General features: G+C 31.1%; 1 protein-coding gene across 1 annotated transcript in view; it reads right to left on the bottom strand.

Annotated features, from left to right (window-relative positions):
• Syt4 (Synaptotagmin 4) overlaps positions 1-21,503 on the bottom strand; it is a 34,615-nt gene extending 13,112 nt beyond the window's left edge. The window contains exon 1 of the mRNA XM_088236984.1: positions 21,191-21,503. Within this exon, the coding sequence (XP_088093110.1) occupies positions 21,191-21,236 (46 nt within the window). The 5' untranslated portion in view covers positions 21,237-21,503. The remainder of the gene's footprint in view (positions 1-21,190) is intronic.
• Between the last annotated feature and the right edge of the window lie 3,277 nt (positions 21,504-24,780).

Here is a 24,780-nt window from a genome sequence, read left to right as displayed (position 1 = left end):
CAATACAAAGATCGAATTAAAGATAAATTTTAGCTTCTCATTAGAACAGGAATCCGGTCGGAAAAATTGTGGAAGACTCCCATAATCTTTCAGTAACGTCCGTCCGTTTTTTAAGACACTGAAATATTTAATCTTTTCCACTTGAATAAGAGCGGATACAGTTCTGCGCAAGTCAGCTGCTACCAGGTTTCAAGCTTTGCATAAAGGCAAAACATTTTCTATTTTTAACACTGTACACATACCAAGTTTTACGCGTGACCCGGAAAATAAAGCCTCCTGAAAAAAATAGGCCCAGTGTACCTCCAAGACTTTGTAAAAAAAATAGCTACATCTTCCTATAAAAAATGCATTTTCTCTGGCCAGAGTGGCCACTTTTAAGAAACGACTGAAACATTACAATACATCTTTAGAATCCTAACCGCCCTTCATTTTATTGTTTTTATATTATTTATTTTTATTCCTTTTCTTTCCTGGTTCCTACTTCTATCTCCTTGATTCCACCTGATTCCACATTCCTCATCCTTTATTATGCATAACAGAATATACTTTTATTTAAGTTAACATATGCAATCCATATCTCCTTATTGAAAACAGCTGTCATTTTTAATAAGCTGTTGTTTGTTTTCATGTATGCATCTTTTTACATATATTTTGTTTTTCAGTACAATTTTTTAACGTAATCACGTTTGGTTGTACTCGGGTGCAACTTATGGCTCGTGACTCGGCCGCGTGACCTGTGACCTTAGCCGTGTAAACACGTGATTATATAACCATGCGTTGTGTCCCGGTCCCGTGTTTTCGCGTGGTTTACAAGCTGTCTAAAAAAGTGCATTTTATTGACATTCAGTGACTTTAATTAGTACTTTTTTGCTGCTGGTAAACCACGTGAAAACACGGGACCGGGACACAACGCATGGTTATTATATCACGTGTTTACACGGCTCCGGGATACAAAGCACAGAAAAAGAATTGAGGCCCTGTATATGTGCGAACATTGCAATGCGCAATGTGGCTCTCCATAAAGATCAATGTTGGCAAAACTATCATTTAAAAATTACTTATTTAATTATTTCAAATAAATAATGGAAGTTTCCATTGATTTAACCTAGTATTTTCATAATTATGACACTTTTAAGAAACCCTTCACAAAGCATGATTTTTCACAAAAATGGGCCGGGCACAGGGTAAATTCTATGTGTATTCGGCTGGTGTTCAAAGTGTTAAGATTGTTTCGGCTTTTAGCCGGTGATGATTTAATGAAGTCGTGAGGTTATACTAATTTTGGGCGTTTTGAAATAACTTTTAACTTATTTAAATAAGTTTCGGTCTTGATTTCTGTATTGGCCGAAACTTGAATAGTCTATTTCACAACAACAGAATTACTGAAAATATTTATATATTATGTAACAATTTTATAAGAAGTTTATAGTTTTCTGCTTACAGATATTTAAAAAAAACTAAGAATGGCTAACTAAACTAAAGAAAGAAGGCCTCGTGGTGTAATGGTCATCGCATTTGCCTACCATGCAAGAGGTCTTGGGTTCGATTCCCGACATGGTTGATATGAAATATTATTTGAAAGGGTGTTTTTACACTAGAATATTTCATAGTCCCTATTGGTACATGAAGCGTAAGACTGATTACCTTACCTTAATGTAACAAAAATGATCAAGATACGCTGCGATTTGTGGTGCAATGCAGTGCCCTATACACCATTAAGTGCGAAAAAGGAATGATGATGATGATGAAGAATTATATAAACTTGGCATTTAACACACACAAAATAAAACAGAAATACTAGGTATGGTTTGCATATTTTGGGTACATATATATTTATACAAATTTAGTTAATGAGGTCTAGAATTCCAACCGTCCATGCGCTCAGTAGCTGCAAGACTTGTTGTTATCTAACTTCTGTTTTTATAAATTTGTTTGTTATATTTTTTTTTAAATCTCTTAACTTTATTGTCAAATAAAAAAATAAAAAAATGTAAATAGGGGCTGGATTTCTTATTGTCTATGCGCTCTGTAGCTGCAAGACGTGCTGTAATCTAGCTCCTGTATATCATAATTGGAGACGAGGAACAAGAATCCCAACCGTCCATGCGCTCTGTAGCTGCAAGACGTGGTGGGATATTTATTTATTATACAGCACCCTTGAGGTGATTTTCACAAAAACGGCGCTATATAAATTATGCAAATATTTATATATATATTTATTTAGTGAGTAAAGTACGTGTTAGTGAAAAAGTAACTTTAAAAATTATTAGCAATTAAAAAAACGTAATATTTGTGGCATTAAGGTTGTTAGATGTCACTATTAGCTAAGTGTGCAGGGGAGCCATTTAAAGTTTCTTAATGGTAAATTTTTTTTACATACATTTTTGAGTGTAAGAATAAATTAAATCCCTAAACTTAGCAATAAAATACGTTGAAGGATACAAATTATATTATATCACATATTTGGGTTTTCTATGTTATTAGAGGCTTTTTTATATAATTTCCACATACTTTTTTGCCTAATAACAAAAACATAGGCACTTTGAAGTTGATGTATACTTCTTTAGTGAGAAGTCAGTTAGAGTACAACTCGACAATTTGGACTCCTTACTACAATTGTCATCAAAATTCTCTGGAAAGGGTCCAAAAAAAATTCTTAAGATACATAAATTTTAAACTTGGAATTAGTCATGAATTTTTAAATTACGATTTTTTATTAAAAACATTAAATTTGCTTAAACTTAACGATAGAAGAAAAATTATAGACCTGTTAAATTTGTATAAAATTGTGCATTCTATATGGGATTGCCCAGAACTTTTGTCACTCGTCAACTTCAGGGTGCCTGGAAGGATAACTAGGCGGGTGCCACCGTTTTGCAGTAACAACTCACGCACAGTGTATAATTGTAATGCCGTATTAAGCCGACTTCATGAACTCGGCAATAGTTGTTCCCACATATCGGATATATTTAATGTGGGGTATTGTTCTTATAGAACAAACCTTATAAACTTTTTCAAAGATGAGCAGTAATCATATTTAATGTAGTTACTTCATATTTGATTTTCTGTTTTTATATATATTTTTATTATAAACCTTATTATGTTCAAAATTTGATTTACTTTTTATATCAATTTTTAAAGTTCTCGTATACTTTTTATTTCAAACTTTTGTTTTATTTAAACTTTTTTTTTAAAAATATTATGTTATATAATTTTTAGGCTTGATTATTGTTCCTTAGTTTTGAGTGCAAATATGTAGTTTAAAAAATATCAAACCTTATATGTTTATATTATAAATTTGTAAAAGGCAATTATGCCGTGTATGTTAATAATAAATAAAAATAGTATCTTCGAATTACACGACGCATGACGTTAGCCAATTGCATTGTGAAAATATTGTAATAAATATTTTTTCCTGAATTTTTATAACTTCACCCAACCGTCGACTTTTTGAGTGGCTCAAAACTGCTAACTTAACTAATTTTCTCCATTTTGGTGACGTGTTCCTCTTTACCTAAATGCCACAGATATAATACTAAAGTATTACGATTTAAATGGAGGTTCTAGCAGTGCGGTATACGTTTATAAATATCGTCAAAAACTTAGATGTAGCTAGTATAGGAATAACGATTAGCTATTTATTATATGCCAGTGATGACAATAATAAAAAAACAGAAACGATTCCATTATATTTTACTCAATAAAAGCGATAAATGAATATTCTATTTTTATGTTCATGGTACGCGTGGAGTATGTCAAATAAATTACGGTTTCTATTTACCCTTGACCTTTGTAGTTCTGTTGTTCGTGACTCAAGTTAGCAAAATCGTAATGAAATTATAACTTACGCTTCTAAGTAATTTTCTCTTAGAACCACAATTCTACGCTTCAACAATGTATCCTTAAGGTCGTTTTTATTATAACTTTGTAACGACGCGGCTCTATGGTAATTTAGTTCCCAGAAGATTTATCCCAAACAATATTGAATAATCCTACGGCCGAAAATTTCTCCAAAAGATTTCCGAGAAATTCAGTTTTTTTAAATGAAAGCGAAGTCTTTTGTATTTCTTTCCCGATATCCCATTTTACGATCCTAACAGATTTTGTATTAATATTATTATGATATCTAGAAGTGGAAATATCACAATAACGTCCGTATTTGGTTTGGTACGTTACAAATAGGCTTTATCTTGTTTGCTCTATCTAATTATAGTGTTTATCGATAATGCAAAGCTTTTACGACCATATACGAAACCAGCGGCTTACATACTTTTGACTATTATGTTTTTTTAAACATTGACTCATAGAATTAAGAATAGTCCAGAAACCGCATATGCAGATCAAACAGAAGGCGCTTCAACTACTCATAAATGAGTAGGTTTACGTTTTGACCCATTAGTTTCTTTGTAGACGTCGCTCAGTACGCAACTCCTGATTTGAATTCAACTATGCCGTGTTGTGTCCCCTTAAAGTTTAGAAATACTGCTAGGATCTTAAAGAAACAGGATGCAATCACATTTCATCTGTAATTTGCAAATGAATGTGTATATAACAAATGCATTACTTAAAAATTGAATTATTTATATATAGGTACTTGTCGAATCCGGTAGACATTGAAAAGTCGTTAAGTAACCACTTTGCATATTACAATATGCAAATATTAATACTATTAATTTAACAATAATATTAATTTATGTATATACCAATATTTATTAACATTTAGAAAAATATGAGTTCTCTAACCAAATTATTGGGTTCATTATAACGTTTTTTTTGCTCTTCTTACACTTCTGTTGTTATATTATTATGTCCTCCAACCAAATTTGGAAATTTTAAATCAAATTATTTAATTTCCCCATCATAATTTTATTAAAACTCAAAGCTTTGAGAACCACCAGCTGTGACGTAACAAATAAATTTTATCAAACGTAATTCTGTAATAACATTACTTTATTATATTTATTTATTTAACTTTTTGTACATAATGTTATTTGTACATTGGCGGGCTTATTGCCAAATGGCAATTTCTTTCAACCGACCAATATGGTGTCCTGATATAGGGTGTTCTTTAAACCATGTCACATCTGAAACCACGATGATCAGTATGGGCAAGAAGACATATAAGCATATTAAAAAATTTATTTAGGACGAAGAAAATTTAAAAAAATAAAATATTAAAAAAAACAAATGGTTGCTTACTTCTGCAGGGAGAAGCGAAGGGGGCGCGGCTGTGCGATTGACATTGCATTTGTTTTTTATTTATTCTTTATTTTTTAAGATTTTAGTCGTTCTAAAAATGTATTTTAATGTGCCAATATGTCTTCTTGCTTATACTGATCATCGTGGTTTCGGATGTGACAGGGTTTTAAGAACACCCTGTGTTGCTAGTTGGTACCTACTTGTTGTCAACACTATGTATGCATAATATTATGGTACCAATCGAAACAAATTGGTGATAAAGAAAATTAAGATTATTCACTATAGTCCTTAAAATATAGCTTGATTAGAATAACAGCTGTCAAACTAATTTCATTAGTAATGGGAAATTACTGATCACCGATCAAATCGATTTTATAAGTTATATCATGCAATCATGAAACTCTGTTTCCGAAAATTGAAATGAAAAACACAAAAACAAGCCTATTATAGTGTGTTTAACACAATTATTCACCAAAAAATGAGACATTTATTCTTTTTTCATGAACAACATCAAATGAATTATTTTTTTATTCGATCAATTTACATTGATCAATTTGTCCATCTCTAACGTTTTTGCAAAATGATGTAACCTTGTAAGAACGTCGTTAATAATTAGGTTTATTTTGGTTTTCTTTTAGTTTTAAAGCTGATTTTATTTATAATGACCACTCCAGATACAAACGATTTTTCGTGTATCAATATAAATAACTCCTTTGACGTTACTACAAAGTTATGTCGTCACTTTTTCCGACAACTTCATTCTAATCATATTACATTTTAAAGACTGTAGTAGAGTTTATATGTTGAAACTAAGGTTCGTGTCGCTAATTTAAAGCAACTTCATTTCTTTTTTTATCATTATAGAATTTACAGAATTTCCACGAAGTGCGTTTTAATGAAAAAAAAAAGAATTATCGTGCAGTAAACTAATAAACCGTGTTCATCAAATTAAGATTGCTTTTATTTGCATTATAATGATGTAATTTTCTCCGTGTGCAGGTGGATGAAGAAAACAATTGAGGATATTAGTAAAACCAAACTTAGAAATCTTCACCAAACACGGAAAATTAGTTATTGATACTAAAATAATCTATACATAAAAACCTACCTACCTAAATAATAGCGTAGTTCAAACAGATTTTAATTATGTTATATAAGATTTAATTATATAACAAAACAGATTTTAATTATATTACTTGACACCACAAACTAAGCTTTCTCTGTGAAGTGAAGCTTTCTCTTCTTAGTGAAGCATAATTGGATATCTCACAATTGTTTTTTTTTAAAGTTTTTCGCAAATATCTCAGTAACTCCTTCAGTGGAGATTTCAAAGTTAACTTCTAATACCCTCAATTCTGTGTGCAAAATAAAACCAGACCTCTGGACAAAAGCTTTTGACTCGATGGCTGCTCTCGGGTAAAAATTCCGGCTAAGACAATCGAATGGAGATAAGTCCGCCTAGTTGTAAAGTGGTTGACGTGTTTGCCTGTCGGAGCGAACATAAAATATTGCTTTTAAAGGTATTTCGATCAGCAACATTTAGTGTTCCTGGACTGGCGTCTGATCACATTTCCTTCAGATGTAACAGATGATCGAACTACGATGCATTTGGTTTACTCATGCAGAGCCCTATGGATCACTGGGTCTAGAAGGGATATGATGATTTTCCTTCGGCATTTGAACATATTACAACATAGATGAAGAACATTTTAGAAAAGCTTTGCCTAGTGTGTAGGTGAAATAATTAATGATAAATCAGATGAATCTCACCCGCATCAATAAAGGTTTCAGCTCTTTAACTTCACAAACATCAGACTGAAGAATTGAAGGAATATACATGTTCAAATATAAAAGGAATGGTAAATGTTACACAGTGTGTAAAAGGGACCACCGGGGAGCTTGTTTAATTTTCTGATGTAATTTTTAATCCCGAGTATCGTGCTCCATTTTTTAATATTTTTTTAATGTTTTTTTGTTTTTTTTAGTTGTAATTACATAGGTTTACAGTACATGTAATACGAGTAACAATAGAACAAAATGAAATTTAAAAAAAACCCACATAGGCATAGCCTGTGCGTGGGTGGGTATATTGATTGAATTAGTTTAACGTGACTTAATGTAACGTGATTTATGAACAAAATTACTCATACATACTGATACATACATGAACACACACATATCCATACACAACATATATGTGTATATACACAAATATTTGCATACACACATATAAAAAATACCCAATATAAATATTTTAGCACAAAAAATCTAAAAGTAATAAATTTTGTTAGCAATTTAGATAAAGAAATCAAGAATCAATAATGTATCTTTAATCTTTAATAATAATGAATCATTTTTTAGCATTTTTTTAAAAGTGTGATTGCCTTAACTTTTCATGTCTCTCACATTATTAGTAAATACATTGTATAGTCTGGGAGCGAAGAAGACTGCATATGAAAGGTAGAAACCCTAAATATAGAGATAATTATTCAAATGTGCTAGATAAGAGGACATGCTGGTATCGTAGAAAATGAGAGAGCGAGTGAATGAGCAAGAGCCGCAACTCATAAAAGAACGGCACCTTTCTTTTCAGAATTTCCCCTTAGCTTTGCTAAACGCTTTATTAAACAAAATACGCAGCAGCGTTGGGAGGATCATTATCGCGCTTCATCTACAGGTAAAATCACTAAAACGTTTTTCCCAACGTTGGCTGATGCAGCAAACTTCCGTTGTCATTTTCAAAGTACTTTCTAAACGACCCAAATTTTAACCGTACACGGAGCTACAAGAAGTTACCTATATAGGTTTAAATTAAGGAATGATGACTATTGTCCATGCGATGATATTTCTTCACAGAGTATCGATCATCAGTTATTTCAGTGCCCATTTTACAGTTTACAACGCCATAATCTTGAAGCAGAATGCAGGAAAATGGAATATCAGATATCCACACTGTAGTTAAAAGTAGTTATCACGCGCCATTGTTCTTGAACTTTGCAACAATGTTGATTGGACTCATAAAGGTAATAAACCAAAATCAGTGATCGAACATCCCATTTCCAAGACAAACAAAAACGATTTTTTCCGATTACCTTAGCTTTATACATGACACGTAAGGGAAATACAGGAGTCCAAATATATATAATAAAAAAACAATAAAAAAACGTTAAATATACAATTACAACATCTGTACCTTAAAAGATAAACCACGGTAATCACATTGAACAAAATGTTCTGAAAAAAAAAATGTGATTGTGCGATTTCTAAAACACCACAATTTTGAACTAAATTAGATAATTTCAACCCATAAACTATCAATATAAAATAAATTATATAAAGTGCATGTTAAAATAGCATATCTGGGCCGTCAGATTTTTATTTCAACTTAAGAAAGCATTTATACGACGAAAGTGGACTAATGACTACGAAAAACAGCTTATTGCGATAATTTCTGCATTTTTAACTTCAAAACGGCAAAAAGTGGACTTCCGTGTTTTATCCTCTAACACAGATATGTATTTATTTTTTTAAAAAATGTAAAAAAATTGTTAAACTTTTTTGTTTAAATAAAAAAAAAGATAATTAACCAGAGTAGTATTCGAACCTGACACCGTTTTAAAACGTATATCGACTACTACAATTCAAAGGGATTCATTATTAAAATAGTTTACAATGATTATAATAAAATTCAAAGTCGTATCAAAGTCAACGCTTTTTACAATCTCTGTTAAACAATTATTGTGATTTCGTGTTTATATATAAAAAATCAATAAAATCCCACACGTTTTCTACTTACAAAGAAAATTCAATGAGTTTGTTTTTTTTAATAATATTGAACAACGTGACCGGATATTAATTTGTCGGTTTTGCGGAAACAACAAAAGATCATTTATTTTATGTTTCATAATTGTTCGCGACTTTTTTACTGACTTTTTCCGTGTCCGGGCGGATAAATAATACAATGCTGTATATGAAATAGAACCATAACCCTGGACGAGTGTTTTGTTTTGATGGCGGCTCTGAGGTTATCCCTTTTGCTGTACCAATTAATTAAAATAAATTTACTCATTATGTCTGAATAATTTACTTTTCCGATGTCCCAATGAAGAAGTTCAGTGCCACGGGAAATTCGGTATAAAAAGCGTTTCTTTACACGTGGTAAAAATAAGAGCATTTAACTGTACGGTGAAGTGTCTCGAAAATGTGTGAAAAAATTAATAAAAATGGTTTAAATAAATATGAACTACTTTGCAGCGTCACAGGTTCACGTGACCGCGTGATTACAACAACTAGGGTTGTTATGTTGTGGCAACCGGCAACAGATTTTTTCTGGGGTAGCCGCGTTTTCCGATAGTAAGCGTGGGTTGACGTTTAGCGGGCACAAATAATTTGTACGGGTTAACTTTTAAATATCAAAAACAAGCTTCTTTATCAAGGTATAATTTTCTAATGAATCTTCTCTTATTTTATTTTAACATTGTTAACTGAATATTAAATCTTAACATATGGAGCTAACAAGTCTTTTATATAATTATACTTTGATAAAGAAGCTTGTGCTGCTTAGAAACCGGATGGTAGAAAAAAAGTGGTTAAAAAAGTTTTATTTTATTTTATGTACAATCGTTAAAAAACATTATCCAAACTCTTGTTACCTTGAACCAATTAAAAATGACATTGTAAATAAGCGCTCAATAAAAATAATTTCATTAATTTACTGTTATATAATTTTGAATTCTCTATGGTAACTGTTTTTGTGTAAATACATTTAATTTTATAATAAATATACAAGTCTCGAAGACGTAGCAAAAGCTCTTGTTATTTTACTGATTTAACAATTCCCTTACTGTGTCAAAAACATCCTCGCGTTACGGTGCTGTGGAGTCAAAAAAAGGAATATTCATTGTTAATTGTTTCAATTATTTACAGTTGGACGTCAAAAGTGATAGCATTTTAAATCTAATTGATAAAAACACGAATAAAAAACGTTGACTTACGCTCACTGCACAAGTAGGAGGATCACCCCCAACGAAGCTCGAAGAGCTACTAACTGGCTTCTGACAGAAATACTGGCAACTTTGCTATTCGCGCATGTGACGCGTGAAAATTTTCCTGTCTGACACGCGACACATTAGTAAACTTTCGGAGATTCATCTGACTAAATTATTTCACCTATTAGGCAACTCCTGAATACACTTTTTGTTTTTTTTTTTACCAGTTTGTTTCATCGACAATGATTTTAGTATGTCCAAATGCTTGTAAACAAGAATGGTTTCAAAATTTATTGCGAAAAGAAGGAAAAAAGTACCAGAAACGATTATAGAAGTCTAGGCGTTTACAGGGTTATCTGTAATTTAGTTTTAAATGTTAAATATCTCCTTATTATATATACTTTGTAATTTTTATTTGTTTCATGTTTTAATTTTTAATTATTATTTGTATGTTTTGTAATATATGTTTCACTTTTTAAAATATTATCTTCATTGGTTTTAATTGTTTAAGCTGATGGTGATGATGATTTCAATGAAAAAACACATGTAATAAAAAAGGTCCTGCCTAAACACAGGAAACTCCTAGCTAGTCGGAACCCGAAACAAGGAACCTCTATCATTATAACAGCAATATAAAAAAATAAACTTTACTTCACGGCTTTACAAATTATTTTTTTTTCTCAGGTAACTTATGTTTACTGGTAATATGTTATCGTACAAAAATAATAATGGCGTCTGTAAAAAAATAATAAATACGATCAAATACGGTGACACGTCGCAATATCGTGTCATTACGGCGAGTTAGGTTGCTTTGTACCGAGTAATACGATATTATGTACCAGCATCAAGTAAATACCCAAGGGAGGTTCAACTTATAATTGAGTTTATTCGACAAATACCACCCGATATGATTGGATGAGCATAAGGTAGGTATGGCAAATATGTAGTCCTTACATTGAATGAATATAATATGCATGCAAGGAACCGAAAAAAATCTCAAAAATCATTTTTGCAATCAATTTCTTTTCACGTTCCCGACCGCTTTTCTTGACACTTGGCTTGCTAATCGCCGGCTAAATGCAATAAATAGCATAATAAATAATGAACAAATAAATAAAGATAGTAGTTTTAAAATATTTTCCATATTTACACCGGTGAAATTCAAATAGGTGATTGCGCAGCAGGATTATACGTCGCGAAACGTAAATATTTTGACATTTAATATTAGGTATTTACGGATGTTGCATTGTGATCGTGAATACAATAAACAACCATGGTGAGAAATTGTTATCACGTCACTTATTAGCACGTCGATAATCATTTGTGATTGAGCTATAAAGTCTAAATCTGCTATTAATTAAATCTTCTAATAGTAACTTTTGTTTTTATGCCCCAATGTCCAGAACGTGTAGATAAGTCAATTTGTCACATAACTTTGAATTATTTAGAATAGATCTTCCAGCTTTTCGTACATCTCTTTGCCATCAACACAGTATGGAATGAAGACGGATTGGCATAGGTTAAGTCGAAGTCTTATATGTTGATCGCGTTTATGAATACATTGAATACCATTATTTTACTGCCCTCGTTTGTCTTTGCTGTAGTTTGATGTTATCTTATTCAGTTTTTTGTAGATACGTTTCTTTATATTACTGTTGTAATTGGCTCATATATAATAAATATAAAAAACTAGGGGTCAAACTAGAGGTTGAATCACGGGGTCTACCACAAACTCTGAATCCGGGCAAAAAAAATTCAGGGCCCAAAAATATTCAATATGCTACCCAAAAATGCAAAACCGTGATTTGGATTTAATTAAATAAATTTGTAAAAAATCTGATTACTGGGTTTAGGTAAAGAAGAATCGGAAAATTTCCTAAAACACACCAATACTGAATAATAAATTAACTAGTAGAAAGTCATGTTTTTTGTTAATTTAACATAAAAATGTTTGACTTAAAACAGATTGTACCTAGTTAGGCAGACTACACATAATCAAGAGAAATATATTACCTGAAAATAGTAGATAAAGTAATTGTATTTTTTCGTAATAAACCGTGATCATTATTATTATTATTAAAATAAAATTGCTTTGTTTTAAGCACGTATTATTTATTTATTACAGACCGGTTTCGAAGATACAAAAGCTTCCTAATTAAGCTATCATTTTGATTTTTCCCTAAATGACATCTTCATAAGAAAGCTTGTAAGCTTATTAACATGTCAGTAATTAAATAAACAATAAATCATTATTAATATTTAAAGCATTAACTTTGTGGTCAAACATTTTACTAAATGTTATTAAATATTTGTAAATAACCACTTACCGACTTTGCTAAGTCTACCGGTTTCGATTCGTACCGGTCTCTTCGTCAGGACACCAATTAAACCAACATGTAAACCAACATGCAAAACCTACTATACACCTTCACCATAGTTGTTACTCGAAATGGTAGATATAGAAAAGTTGGTAAGTGATTTTATACAAAAATTTCATAATATTTAGTTAAATAATACATATTTAAAAACCAAATGTTTTTTTTTTTAATTGTGTTATGAACAACAACGTTAGTGCTTAAAATATAAATTTTATTGAATGTAATTTAATGTTCATAAATTCAGAAAATTACATTAAAAAAATAATAACATTGTAAAACCCATCGTTTTCTGTAATCTTTGTTCTCCCTTTTGGTAGTTTTAGGTAATTTTTCAATACCAGATTTGTAGAATTGTTTATTTATGTACTATGTTTTAAATGGTCTATAAACTGCCTTTATTTTTTTTTATTAAACTAAAATAGCATAGAATTATGAAAATAGCTTTTAACAATTATTATTAGTTAGGAAACGTTAATTTACAAAATAAAAAACGGTAAAAAAACATTAAAAAATAAATTTGCTTTAATTCACAAGCCTCAAAAAAATGTTTATGTGCCGTGTCTCAACACTGATCGTAAAATAACTTGTCGAAATATTTAAAGTAAATTTTCGGTTCTTTAAAGTCCGAAATAAAATGTGTCTAATATCTTTGATGTTCGAAGCACTAACGTTCGAACGCTCGTGACGTCATCGTAAGAGCTACCCTTTTCTTTGAAAAATGCAGGTACGAGTACAAAGATTGCCAAATGCGTGATTGCTTTTGTACCTGACGTTTGATAAAAAAAGATATCATTTAGCTACAATATTTTGAGTGTGTACAAATGTTTGTAGACAAAATAATGAGTTTTATAATTTACAACAAAGATGAAGAGCATTTTTATTGCACCACAACAGGCCTGGAGGCCCAATTACAGTGGTGAATTACATCACAGAACACCCAGGCTTGAGAAAAACCACATTTTAATTTTTGTGTTCTCACCGGGAATCGAACCCGGAACCTTCCGTGCGCGAGTCAAGCGTCTTGACCACTTAACCATGGAGGCCGACAAAGAGAAGGAAATGTAAAAATCTAGGCATTTACAGAGCTAAAACATAGACAGAATTAATAATCCCTGTAAATGCCTAGACATTTTCTTCTCTTAAATGTTCCGCATCTTTGTTGTAATTTGTATATCGTTTAGATATTTAATAAAATAATTTAATCCAAAATAATTAAGAAAATGAAATGTATTATAATGTAATAAATAAAATAAATAAATAAATTAAATATAAATAATATATAAATACCAGTTTATTATTCCAAAAATCATGTTTCGTTGTTTCATAAATCAAAGCTATTATCTATTCTCGATAAAGCTACTATTACATTTTAAACCCTGTTTCACGCGAATCTTAAACGCCTACATTCCACTATTTCTGAACATCTTAAAAGCTCTCTTCTAATAAACTGAAAGCAATCTTTTCTTGAAATAACCCTTCTAGAAAATTATACCCAACACGTTCTCTAATAACAAAGGCGGGATGTGGTGTTATTATTTTAATATTGTTCTCGAAGGGGTAGAACCATTATTTTCAATGTTGTAATATTAATATTAGATCTAGTTCCTTAACCCTATCATAAAAGTGAATTATTCTTTTTCATTTTATAGGTCGTGTTCCTTAGAAAAAATATTTTTACGAAGACTTACAAAAAGTTTAATCATTACCATCGTCAATAATCTATCCGCACCTTGCGAGAGGTCTCGTGTTCGATTCCCGACATGGTTGATGTGAAATATTTATTTAAAAGGGTGTTTTCACACCAGAATATTTCATAGTCCCTGGACTGGTACCTGAAACGTAAGACTAATCATCTTACCTTCAAGAAACAAAAACGATCAAGGTACGCTGCGATTGGTGTACCAATGCAATGCTTTATGCACCATTAGATGCGGAAATGGAATGACGATGGTAAAGTAATATTATTAAGTACATTTTTCACAATTGAAAAATATTGAAATAGTTACACAGCTGCTAGCTACTGTCGTGTCTATGGTAACGAGTTCTACAAAAATAAATATGAACTACGAAATATGTATGTGTATCTTTCTCTCTCTCATATTAATGTTTCCGTATATTATATCGGGATTTTCTCTTTTTTTTTTGAAGCCTATGTAATTTTACTATCTTTATATATATATATAATTCCTCTGTACGTGTGATGTCACCGAACTCCTCCTAAACTTACTCCTCCTAAGGCTTAACCGATTTACGTGCGGTTTTCAGAGAAATAAAGATCTTTGCGCGTTGCGTGTTCGTAAAATCTTCAATCTAACATGTAAAAGAGAAGTAATGAGCATAAATATGTTATTCATAGATCTACCAGGGTTGCTTTTGAAAAGAATGCATTAACAAAAAAATGGAAAGATGTTGTTATTTTGTCTATAAAAAATATTTTTTTTGAACGTTTACAAACAGCATTTGTTTTTTGTGGATCTCAATCAGATTATTTCCTTGAATTCGTTAAAATTTTCACCCATTTATTTCTTTTTACTGGATTTTGGTAACACTAAAATAATATTAAATGCTATACATTCAAAAAAAATGTATTCCTAGATAAGTACACCCCTCTATTGGTGAGAAGACCGGAGTTTGCAAAAAGAATGCCATTTTTGAAAAAATATTTATTTTATGTTTTGGAATTTAACCATAAACAAGTACCTACTTAAATTCAATATTGTCAATTTTTAGTTTTGGAATGTAATCACAAACAAGTACCTAGGTACCTACTTATAAATTAAAAATCTTTTTCCAAGCTAATAGCAGGCAAACCATCGCGCAACGTTTGGGCAGGACAACGTCTGACGGGTTCGCTAGTATCTACATAAAATGTAGCTAGTGTAGGAAAAATGTGTCAATTTATAAGGCATCATTGACATGATCTCTTTTTTTGTGGAGTATCTCATTACTCAACTCAATATCATCATTCCATTTCCGCACCTCATGGTTCATAGGTACACCAATCGCAGCGAATTTTGATCATTTTTGTAACATAAAAGTAAGATGCTCAGTTTTACGCTTCAGGTACTAGTCCAGGGACTATTAAATATTATAGTTTAAAAACACCCTTTTTATTAAATATTTTATATCGTAAGAAAACGCGCTGACCATTACACTACGAGGCTGACATTACTTAAATACCAAGTCTTTACTTTATTTGAGATACATTTTAAACTACTTCCTAATTATCGTTCCTTTTCCATACCTTATTGTGCATAGGGTACTGCATTGGTAAATCAACCAATTGGTAAATTAATTTATTTATGTTTTTTTTTATGAATGTCTTTAAAATCTTGAATATCGTTTGGTTGGCAATTCAGAACTAAATTTAAACAGCTGTCATTTACTCATCACCCTGTATTACGTAATGATGTAGGTACTGTATAATTAGTAGCATTTGGGTATATTTAATTATACAAACATAAACCCACGCCAAGCTTTTTCATATAGGTTTATCAAATTTGAAACAGCGTTGTTTATGTCTTTGAATATTTAAGTAAAACAAATATGCCCATTGAATTTAATCGATTATTTTATTATATTTATTACGAAAGTACATATTATTATAACTCCATAGGAATAAAAGCCGTGTGTTGTGTTGGGTACAACATGAAATAAAATGAAAGCATACATATTATTTAAAAATACAAAAATGAAAATTAAAACATAAATATCAATTGCACGTCGCCATCTAGACAGCACGCAGCAGTATGTGTCAGGGGCGAATCGTCCAAATAAGCGATTATGCACAGCTTACCATTATATTTGACTTTCGATAATTATGTTCTATGATAACTAGTTTTTTTTTTTTAAGAACCCGCTAAGCCTCTATTTTAGAGGCTTGTCAGCAGGTGGGAAAGAGGGGTTATGGAAGGAGGTAGTGAAAAACCACAACACCCAGACCAATTGAGAAGAAAATCTGTCATGGATTTTTTCTTACAACTGGCGGGAATCGAACCCGCGACGCCAGTTTCACAGTCGGCCGTCTAATCAACTGCGCCACGACGCCTGTAATATTAATAAATAAAATAATCGCTATTTTTTTATTAATCACCACCATCTTTCTACAAAAAAAATATCTACTAAGTGCGCCCAGCGACCAGCCCGTTCTCAGTGAACGATGAAACTAGCCAATTACCTCAGCTTATTCTCCATTCAAAAAAGTACACTTTATTTTACATCTTTAACCCGGTCAGGTTTTCTATTACTAAAACAAGCTTGCTGATTACAAATATTATTTGAAGATTCTCCATTTGGCAACAAGTATTATACTATGAACATTATTTCCGAAGGACTACTTTTCTTTGATAGGATACCGTTGATATTATGTATCACTCAGGACATTGTAATGTTTGCAGTGGCCGTTTTTGGCATAATTCATTTCAAAAGGAATCGCCCAGTGCTCAGTTTTGACATTTAAATCACAATGGAAATATCTGCTGAATGTCATAGTAGTACTTTTTAATAATTTTTAGTATAAGTGTTGCATTAAAATACTGTAAAATAAAGCTACGTATATCGCGAGGTTATTAATAATTGTTGTATGAGTTGATTTTCACAGAACCACAAAAAAAAATAGCCATTTATTTATATAAATTATATATTATGTACTTATATGTAGGTACAAATTAATGAATATTTTTTGTAGATTACCTATAAAATAAATCACTGCTTGCCACTGCTATGCGTGCACCATATTAAGATAAGTAATAAGTAATAATAACAAATAAATTTATGCAATGTCTTGCAGTAATCTCCTTCAACGGTCTCTGTACATAAATTAATATATTTTATAAAAAGGTGCAGTAGGAAACGAAATGGGAAAAATGAAAAATAATAAAGGCACAGCAATAAATATAAAGCAAAAACTTCATTATAGAAAAGCCACGTTTGATGTAACGACTAATCAAAAATTAAATTGTATTTATTTTTAATTTATTGCAACAGAGAGCTAAAACATTTTTGAGAAGGGTATTTTTTTTTTTTTTTTTTTTTTCTTTTATTCAGGAAACATACAGTACAGTTACAAAGTTTAATATTTTACACAATTGGACTTAATTCTAATGGACCAGTGAAGTTTCCATATTAAAAAGCAATTAAATCTAATGTTAATTATGAAAGTATAAAAAAGAGAAGGAAAAAGAAAACATAAATGAAAGTTGTTTAAAAATTTAAATTTAAGTGAAAAAAAATAATATTTTATGGTTTGTAGTTTGTAGTGAGTATTTACAAATGGAAATTATATTAAAAATGAAGAAAACTTGTAAGAGTAATTAAGAATTAAGAATGGAAATGAAGAATGAAAAACATACTCAGATGTAAAAATAAAATAAAATAGTAATAACATTTTTTTTTTTTTTTTTTTAAAAAAGGAAAAACATAAACACATATTTATTTTAAGGGATTCAAAGAAACGATGAGAAGAATCTTTAAGTGAAATATAAGACAGTAAATTTAAATTTAGGTCAATTTAAAAAACATCTTCAAAATTAATGACACATTATAGTAAGAGCAGCAATATATTGATTTTATTAACATATATAATATAAGTAATTAAAAGTAGTTTAAAAGTATAACAAGTATAAAAACATGCCAATGGCAGCAGAGAAAAAAGAAAAAATAAAGAAGGAATAACAAGTATGGCAAGTAATCATTTAAAATTTGAAAAAGCAATATAAGGAGAAGATTTTAAACCAAGAGAAGTCGATAAAATTTCATTAAAGCGATTTTAGAAGTAATACAAAATTTCAAAAGAGAAATTTAATTTATAATAATAATATGAATGTATGTAATTTGAGTGATATAAGAGAAAAAGGGACCAACCGGAGTTTTATTCAAAAGTTTTCAATACACTATTTTTAAATAATTGTAATCCTGTATGATATATATCTATATGGTTAAAAAAGCTGTTAAAAGTGGAACACGATCTGTGTAAAAACGAATTCTGGCAATAGTTCGTATTGACACTAGGTATTCTAAAGGTTGGGTGATTTCGTAGGGCACGTGATGGACAGTTAATTTGAATTTTATTTAGGAGCTGGGACGAATCAGCTAGACTGTTAATAATTTTATAGAGGAATGTGAGGTCCATTAATGTTCTCCTTTTTTCAAGGTTAATCAGTTTGTGAAAACGTCCAGATAAGTCATGATTTGGAAATATAAGAGAGCATCGGAAATTCAAATGTTTTAAAAATTTGTTTTGTACTTTCTCTAGCCTGTCAATATAAGTAATGTATTGTGGATTCCAAACGATAGACGCAAATTCAAGATGGGTTCTTACATAACTATAATAAAGATTTTTTATTGTGAGATCATTTTTAAAAGGCTTAGATACTCGTATAATAAAACCTAACATTTTATATGCTTTTTCAATAATTTTATCAATATGTGATTGAAATGTCATTTTTGAGTCCAGAACTACACCTAGATCTCGTATTTCTTGGACACGGTGCAAGACTGTACCCGATAGAGAATACGAATAATCTATCGGATTTTTTATTCTCGTAAAGGTAATTGTTTTGCATTTAAGCGGATTTAATATGAGCTGATTATTTACACAATAAGTAGAGAAGTTTTCAAGATCTTCTTGCATATCAAGACAATCTTGTAGGGAAGTAACTTTCTTGTATATTTTTGTGTCATCGGCAAATATTTTGTATTCGGAAAATTTAAAGACGTTACCCATATCATTAATATAAAGAATAAACAATAATGGACCCAAGTGGGATCCCTGGGGTACACCGGAATAGCATTGTTTAAATGAAGACTGATAGTTTAATAGTGCAACTGATTGGAGGCGATACTTTAAATAAGATTCAATCCAACGTAGTAGATTACCGTGAAAGCCATAACATTTTAATTTGTGAAGAAGGATTTTGTGACTGATTTTATCAAAAGCCTTGCTAAAATCTGTATACTGAGCGTCGACCTGATGTCGGCTGCCCATTACGTTTAGAACCCTATCTGTAAATTCAGCAAGATTAGTAGAAACATTTCGCATTTTAAAGAAACCGTGTTGGTTTGGATCAATGAAGTGCTTCACCGCTGGAGAAATTTGTTCAGTGATGATTTTTTCCATTAATTTGCTAAAAATTGAAATTTTAGATATGGGTCTATAATTTTCAATATTGTGTAGATCACCAGTTTTATGGACAGGAGTAACGTGAGATTTCTTCCAGCACATTGGAAATTTACCTTCTTTTAATGATAGGTTATAAAGATATGACAACGGACATGCCAATTGCGTTGCACATCTTTTTATGAAAAACGTAGGAAATCCGTCAGGTCCTGCTCCTTTTGAAGGATCTAGATCATTTAAATATTTAAGAACTAATTTAGAATTAAATGTTACAGTTTGAATGTCAATGACATTTCTAGAGTCCACAATAGGTAAATCAATGTCGTTATTAATAAAAACAGACTGAAAGAAGGTAGAAAATAACTCGCAACTGCTTTGCACGTTATCACTCTTTGTATCATGAAGAAACATTTCAGTTGGATAATAACTTAGAGATTTTTTCGATTTAACGAATGACCAAAATTATATATAGTAGGTATATGGGATATGGGAATCTAGGCATTAACCTGTCATTGGATGGTCATAATCCCCGTAAATGCCTAGACTCCCATATTCCCTTCTCAAAAATGTTTTTCCTCTCTGTTGCAATAAATTGAAATATGAACAACTCTCTAGCGAGAAAATCCAGCCACTACAAGCATTTGGACGTACTCAAAACATTGTTGTATTTATTTTATTCATGCTCGTATTTTGGGTTCGTGGATACTTTTATTGATATGATGAACACGATATTAATTGCGGTACCACTTATCAACATTAAATTAATTATGGGTACATACATATTTATTACAGCAATTTACATTTAGTTATGTATACAAAAGGTTTAATGAATAGTAAAAATACACATATACATTTTGTAATGTCGAAGGACGTGGCATGATCAAGTTGTCCAGTCAAGTCAAAAGCAGGCAGACACTAAGGGAATGTATGACAATCATCTATATAAACTGCCTAACTAGGAATAGCTTCCCCGTTCTAAGACAGTAAATATATATTTTTGAAATCTGTTATTTTAATCATAAATACTATCCACTTTAAAACACATTTTTACCATTTTCGTTAGTTTTCCATATGCATAATAAATATTCAAAGGGAGATTAAATTATAATATCTAATGTAAAAATAAATTAGAAAAACCGTTATAAATTTAAATAAAATTGTATTGTAATAGATTAGACAAAAGGTTCATTCATATCTCATCAAAATGCAGGATCAAATGTTTTCACTCCTCCAAGATGTGTCATACAAAAAGTGCAGCGATGTACATACGTAACTTGCAACCACTTTGTTCCGGCGATCAATATTTTCACTTTATATAAGTTTAAGAGCATAAAAGTAAATCAAACTGTCAGGAATACACAAAAAGATAAAACAAGTTTTTTTGCATCTCGAATAGGGACAGATAAAGCCGACGCGACCTCATTTTGAGATGAAGATGATCACGGTTACTCCTTTGAAATGGCGCTGAAGTATTGCGTCTTTGATATTATTGCTATATCACGACTTACCATTATCGATGGCTGTTATCTCCGGTCCGTCTTCGAGCATCTTCATGATGATATTTTAATTTTAAATTCACTCACAAAGCAATTCAACTGACAGGTGTATTGCGTTTATTGTTTTACACAGAGGTTGCCTGTCACAAACGGGGTTGTTTATCAAATGTCCATCACATTATTATAACGAGATATTGGGGGAATTATCCCTCATTCCTTGCCACGGAAAAAAATAGAGTTATTTCTCGATTGTTCCGCCTTTTTCGCTGCTAGGATTATTTTTGTCAGGGTTTCTGGAACGACGCGACGTTGACAGCCGCTTGCGAAGCACCTTTTGCCCACGCAAGAGATTGGTCAATCAATAGGACGACGCATGCGCAGTGGGAAGGCTCTATCGGCGCCGGTGCGCCCCTATATTATTTCGCCCATACAGAACTTCGCTGCACATTAGTAATGCGCATAACATATTGATGACAATCGAATAAATCTAAACCGCTTGTTAAAATATTCGGTTGAACCGTTGGATATCGCAGGAGGAAATTGAAAATTCTGTTAGGAACCAAGTGTAAATTGGTCAAAAGAGAAGAAATAAAATATTTATAGAATGTCTAAACCTACTGAAATACTAATTTTCATTTGACAATATTTGTCAAACTTTACACAGTCTTTAACAAATTAAAATATTTTCTCTTAAAATGCTGTAGTATTTCGATTTTCCACCAATGGTGACCGTTAAAACACTAGGTTATGAGAAAAATGTTTTTAAATTAACCTGTTGATCACAAGATAATCGATTATTACTAAAATATGCATTTATGGCAAAAATGTGCGATGGAAAAACATAGATGAAATCGAATAACCTGAATAAGATTATTGGTTTTGTACGTTTGTAAGAGAAAAATTATAAGATATTTCTTGATAATTTTTTACATTTTTCTCCTGTGTCGAGTTGCCGGGTTTAAAATTTTTCTGCAAGGTCAAAAAATAGCTCCTTCAGGATATCTCAATCAATCATGGGAATTTTCAATCTAAATAAGCAAATTTAAACTCGACAATTGTTTTATAACGCAAGAGCGATAAGAGCGGATATAATCGAATTATTTAGTGTATATAATCGATTATGAGCATCTCTACAGGACATTCTGTATTCCGTATGCATGCAGAGCTTGCATACAGCTTTATTAAAGAAAAATGACCAGAGACTTGATCGAACAATTTTCTTTTCTCATTTATAATTGTGTTTTAAAATGATTACGTCAAAAAAGCGTTCCTGTTTTAAATCATATTTATTTTATTATGTAGATATTAGCATCATTATTTCCCTCTCGCACCTAGGTGATAGGCACTGCATTGTTGCATCTTTTACCATAAAAAGATAAGATGATCAGTGTATCGCTTCAGGTGCCAGTCGAGGGACACAGAAAAAAACACCTTTTAAAATAAATATCACATGTCAACCACGTCGGAAATCAAACCCGAGAACTCTGCATGGTAGGCAGACAAATTTCATTTCATTTTTTTTTTGCACCACAACAGGCCAGGAGGCCCAATTACAGTGGTGAATTGCATTATAGAACAACCAGGCTTGAGAAAAATCTTTTTTTTTTTTTTTTGTGTTCTCACCGGGAATCGAACCCGGAGCCTTCCGTGCGTGAGTCAAGCGTCTTGACCACTTCACCATGGAGGCCGCCAATCACGCCATGAGGCTGAATGTGTATTGTGTTTTTGTATTTGCATAGAAATATTAAACTTTTATTGATGTATTTATATAATTATCTGAAAAATATTAATTCGGTGGGAATCGAACCCGGAAAAAATGAATAAAATGTTTGTTATTTTTTTTTATTTAAAGCGCTAACTTTGTGATTATTCAATATAATAAAAACAAAACAATTTTGTGTTTTTAACGACATATATTATATTAAATGGACTTAATTTTTCTACTATCATTTCTTGGTGGAACTGCATTTTAATTATAATAATACGCATATAATTTCATTTTCCTTTTTTATATTTTATTATCGACCGGTTTCGAAGCTACACAAGCTTTATTTATTTTTACCTTGATAAGCTTGTGCAGATTTGAAAGTGGTCGGTAATAAAATATAAAATAAATGGTTTAAAAAAAAACTTTTTTTTTTAAATAATAAAATAATTTATTTATACTGAGAGAAAATCAATAGAGACTTTGCAAAGCTATTGCGACCATCTAGGCTTTTAAACTTGTTATTGTTTGTTTAATTAATTAATATTAATATTAAATAGACAAGTAACAAGTTTGTTGCCAGACCAGTCTGGAACCCTGACGCTTAAAAACAGTAGGAATTTCAGATTATTTACTCAGTTTGTTAGCTCATAGTTAAGAAATGGGAGATTCTAATAATGTAGTGAACGATGCTTGCGAAATTCTCGTCTTTTATTCAATGTGCTGAATAAATGTAATTTTACATATTGTTCAGGGAGCCCAATGTCTCTGGGTATGACCTGAATATTTTCTGCCGTCCTTTCTTATCCAAAAGAAGCAGTGTTGCTAACCCTTGGTGTTGAAATTGTCAAACGTAGTACCTACCGACTAACAATCCTTTTGGTGTGACTTGATTAAATTGATGTAAATAATAAGTTTTTAATCGGCGGTGCTACATGTATGATTATGGGATTCTTTAGGATCTTTTAGTGACTTATATGAAGGGCTATGGAGTTAGAAAATTAAAAAATAATGATAATAATAATCTAATCCGAGGTATTAAATTTATTTAATTACTATCATGGATATAGGCTATTATTATACAAGTAAATACAATTTTTGCTGCCATCCATGTTCGCAATATGGTCATGAGAATGACTAACAACATCCGACAAAGGCCCTTCATTTAATTGCCAAACTCACAGTGAAAGGGGTAGTGAGTGAAATTCAATAAAAATCGCGATATATGTAATGTTTTTTTTTTAAAAATGAGTTACAGAAAACATTTGCTTTTTGTCAATAAACGAGAAACGTTTTGAAGTCCCTCGGCCTTTAAAACGGTTTTGGGTATGTGAAGGAGTTTACTTTTAGATACAAGCGCATAAAATATGGTATTTTAATTAGTAGGTATGTAGTCTCTTCCTCGAATAAATATTTGCATATATATTGTGATTTCCCATCTTCTTATATGTGGCTAGTATAGGAATAACGTGTCTATTTGAGACGCAAATATTCAAAAATATAGAGCTTGAAAAATTAAGAAAAACTTATTTTTTTGTTAAAAATTTGTTAGAATGAATGAACTTTAGGACATACATAGTTTAAACAGAAAAAAAACTAGTTTTCAATGAATTGTGACGTTTTCTTTCTCATTGATTTAGATGTTAACTATAAAATTGGATATGAACCTTTTTTTTTTCAAATTTCGACATACCAAGTTTTTAATGTTTGCCCCTCATTTGTTATACGTAAGAGTTTTCAAGCACCTATTCTCAAAACTTAAAAGATTACTCATTTGGGCCCTAGTGAGGTACCACGATTGGCATCCGTACAGGAGAGTATAAAAATAATATCGTCCGGACTGTTGGTATCAGCGTCGTATCTAAGGTCAAAAGCGCTCCTGGCAAGATTTGAATTT

The sequence above is a fragment of the Micrasema longulum genome, unplaced genomic scaffold (genome assembly GCF_059751315.1).
Source record: "Micrasema longulum isolate JH-2025_06_02 unplaced genomic scaffold, ASM5975131v1 h1tg001631l, whole genome shotgun sequence".
Taxonomy (NCBI): Eukaryota; Metazoa; Arthropoda; class Insecta; order Trichoptera; family Brachycentridae; genus Micrasema; species Micrasema longulum.
This window is presented reverse-complemented; position numbering and strand designations above follow the sequence as displayed.